Source organism: Palaemon carinicauda, chromosome 40 (assembly GCF_036898095.1).
Source record: "Palaemon carinicauda isolate YSFRI2023 chromosome 40, ASM3689809v2, whole genome shotgun sequence".
NCBI lineage: Eukaryota > Metazoa > Arthropoda > Malacostraca > Decapoda > Palaemonidae > Palaemon > Palaemon carinicauda.
In genome coordinates, this window is record NC_090764.1 from 2,864,602 (window position 1) to 2,868,270 (window position 3,669).

At 38.4% G+C, this 3,669-nt stretch overlaps 1 protein-coding gene across 1 annotated transcript; it reads right to left on the reverse strand.

Moving 5' to 3' along the window:
- Positions 1-2,487: 2,487 nt before the first annotated feature.
- On the reverse strand, positions 2,488-3,138 carry LOC137631657 (uncharacterized). The gene has a single exon (XM_068363527.1). The coding sequence runs from the start codon at positions 3,136-3,138 to the stop codon at positions 2,488-2,490; it is 651 nt and encodes a 216-aa protein (XP_068219628.1).
- Positions 3,139-3,669: the final 531 nt, after the last annotated feature.

Sequence of the window (3,669 nt, forward strand, 5' to 3'; positions counted from 1 at the left end):
GAATGATATAAAATTGAACCATCGTTAAAAAAATAAAAATTCTAAATTTTTCACATTAATTTTAGCTCAGCTTTGTTTGAAATAAATTTTATATTTACAAACGATATAAATCATTGAATAGACGCATCTCTCAAATTCTTATGTTTGCAATTTTTTAATGAAATAAAATAGAACCATCGTTAAAAATGAAAAATTTTTCACTCGAATTTTAGCTCAGCGTTTTTTTCTTTTGTTTAAATAAATGTTATATTTACATACAAAATAACTCATAAAATAGACGCATCTCTCAAATTCTTATCTTTTCAAGTTTTTTTAATTATAAAAATAGAACCAACGCCAGAAAAAAAAAATTCTAAATTTTTCACTTGAATTCTAGCTTAAATTTGTTTAAAATAAATTAATATTTGCAAACAAAATAACTCTTAAAATAGACGCATCTCTCAAATTCTTATATTTTCAATTCTTTAATGAAATAAATTTGAATCATCTTAAAAAAAATTTTTTTTTACTCAAATTTTAGCTCAGAGACTCAACGCCTTGTCTGACTGTGATAGTCGCCAGCGAAGACACGGCTTTCTTGAACCTCTTCGGCCAGGCGTTGGAAGCTGTTGGTCTACTGAAATGGCCCACCAGGATGCTCATTGTGACCAATTTGACCTACCTGAAGCTTCGGGGCCTCTTATCAAAACTTCCGAGTTTCTCGGACACGAATACAATGGCTGTTTCGTTACGCATCGTGAATGGCAGTAACTGGTAAGAACTGTAGGTCACAGGCGAGGAACATAATGGCAGTAATTGGTAAGAACTGTAGGTCACAGGCGAGGAACATAATGGCAGTAATTGGTAAGAACTGTAGGTCAAAGGCGAGGAACATAATGGCAGTAACTGGTAAGAACTGTAGGTCACAGGCGAGGAACATAATGGCAGTAATTGGTAAGAACTGTAGGTCACAGGCGAGGAACATAATGGCACTAATTGGTAAGAACTGTAGGTCTAAGCGAGGAACATAATGACAGTAATTGGTAAGAACTGTAGATCTAAGCGAGGAACATAATGGCAGTAATTGGTAAGAACTGTAGGTCACAGGCGAGGAACATAATGGCAGTAATTGGTAAGAACTGTAGGTCACAGGCGAGGAACATAATGGCAGTAATTGGTAAGAACTGTAGGTCACAGGCGAGGAACATAATGGCACTAATTGGTAAGAACTGTAGGTCTAAGCGAGGAACATAATGACAGTAATTGGTAAGAACTGTAGATCTAAGCGAGGAACATAATGGCAGTAATTGGTAAGAACTGTAGGTCACATGAGATAAACATAATGGCAGTAATTGGTAAGAACTGTAGGTCACAGGAGAGGAACATACTGGCAGTAATTGGTAAGAACTGTAGGTCTAAGCGAGGAACATAATGGCAGTAATTGGTAAGAACTGTAGGTCACTGATTGGTGAGGAACATAATGGCAGTAATTATTAAGAACTGTAGAACACTGATTGATGAGGAACATAATGGCAGTAATTGGTAAGAACTGTAGGTCACAGGCGAGGAACATAATAGCAGTAATTTGTAAGAACTGTAGGTCACTGATTGATGAGGAACATAATGGCAGTAATTTGTAAGAACTGTAGGTCACTGATTGATGAGGAACATAATGGCAGTAATTGGTAAGAACTGTAGGTCACAGGCGAGGAACATAATAGCAGTAATTTGTAAGAACTGTAGGTCACTGATTGATGAGGAACATAATAGCAGTAATTTGTAAGAACTGTAGGTCACTGATTGATGAGGAACATAATGGCAGTAATTGGTAAGAACTGTAGGTCACAGGCGAGGAACATAATAGCAGTAATTTGTAAGAACTGTAGGTCACTGATTGATGAGGAACTTAATGGCAGTAATTTGTAAGAACTGTAGGTCACTGATTGATGAGGAACATAATGGCAGTAATTGGTAAGAACTGTAGGTCACAGGCGAGGAACATAATAGCAGTAATTTGTAAGAACTGTAGGTCACTGATTGATGAGGAACATAATAGCAGTAATTTGTAAGAACTGTAGGTCACTGATTGATGAGGAACATAATGGCAGTAATTGGTAAGAACTGTAGGTCACAGGCGAGGAACATAATAGCAGTAATTTGTAAGAACTGTAGGTCACTGATTGATGAGGAACATAATGGCAGTAATTGGTAAGAACTGTAGGTCACAGGCGAGGAACATAATAGCAGTAATTTGTAAGAACTGTAGGTCACTGATTGATGAGGAACATAATAGCAGTAATTTGTAAGAACTGTAGGTCACTGATTGATGAGGAACATAATGGCAGTAATTATTAAGAACTGTAGGTCACAGGCGAGGAACATAATAGCAGTAATTTGTAAGAACTGTAGGTCACTGATTGATGAGGAACATAATAGCAGTAATTTGTAAGAACTGTAGGTCACTGATTGATGAGGAACATAATGGCAGTAATTTGTAAGAACTGTAGGTCACTGATTGATGAGGAACATAATGGCAGTAATTGGTAAGAACTGTAGGTCACAGGCGAGGAACATAATAGCAGTAATTTGTAAGAACTGTAGGTCACAGGCGAGGAACATAATGGCAGTAATTGGTAAGAACTGTAGGTCACAGGCGAGGAACATAATGGCAGTAATTGGTAAGAACTGTAGGTCACAGGCGAGGAACATAATGGCAGTAATTGGTAAGAACTGTAGGTCACAGGCGAGGAACATAATAGCAGTAATTGGTAAGAACTGTAGGTCACAGGCGAGGAACATAATGGCAGTAATTGGTAAGAACTGTAGGTCACAGGCGAGGAACATAATGACAGTAATTGGTAAGAACTGTAGGTCACAGGCGAGGAACATAATGGCAGTAATTGGTAAGAACTGTAGGTCACAGGCGAGGAACATAATGGCAGTAATTGGTAAGAACTGTAGGTCACTGGCGAGGAACATAATGGCAGTAATTTGTAAGAACTGTAGGTCACTGGCGAGGAACATAATGGCAGTAATTGGTAAGAACTGTAGGTCACAGGCGAGGAACATAATGGCAGTAATTGGTAAGAACTGTAGGTCACTGGCGAGGAACATAATGGCAGTAATTGGTAAGAACTGTAGGTCACAGGCGAGGAACATAATAGCAGTAATTGTAAGAACTGTAGGTCACAGGCGAGGAACATAATGGCAGTAATTGGTAAGAACTGTAGGTCACAGGCGAGGAACATAATGGCAGTAATTGGTAAGAACTGTAGGTCACAGGCGAGGAACATAATAGCAGTAATTTGTAAGAACTGTAGGTCACAGGCGAGGAACATAATGGCAGTAATTGGTAAGAACTGTAGGTCACAGGCGAGGAACATAATAGCAGTAATTTGTAAGAACTGTAGGTCACTGATTGATGAGGAACATAATAGCAGTAATTGGTAAGAACTGTAGGTCACAGGCGAGGAACATAATGGCAGTAATTGGTAAGAACTGTAGGTCACAGGCGAGGAACATAATAGCAGTAATTTGTAAGAACTGTAGGTCACAGGCGAGGAACATAATGGCACTAATTGGTAAGAACTGTAGGTCTAAGCGAGGAACATAATGACAGTAATTGGTAAGAACTGTAGATCTAAGCGAGGAACATAATGGCAGTAATTGGTAAGAACTGTAGGTCACAGG

Bases quoted from the DNA above. Each gene is read 5' to 3' on its own strand.
- LOC137631657 (XM_068363527.1), bottom strand. From the start codon at position 3,138: ATGTTCCTCGCCTGTGACCTACAGTTCTTACCAATTACTGCCATTATG.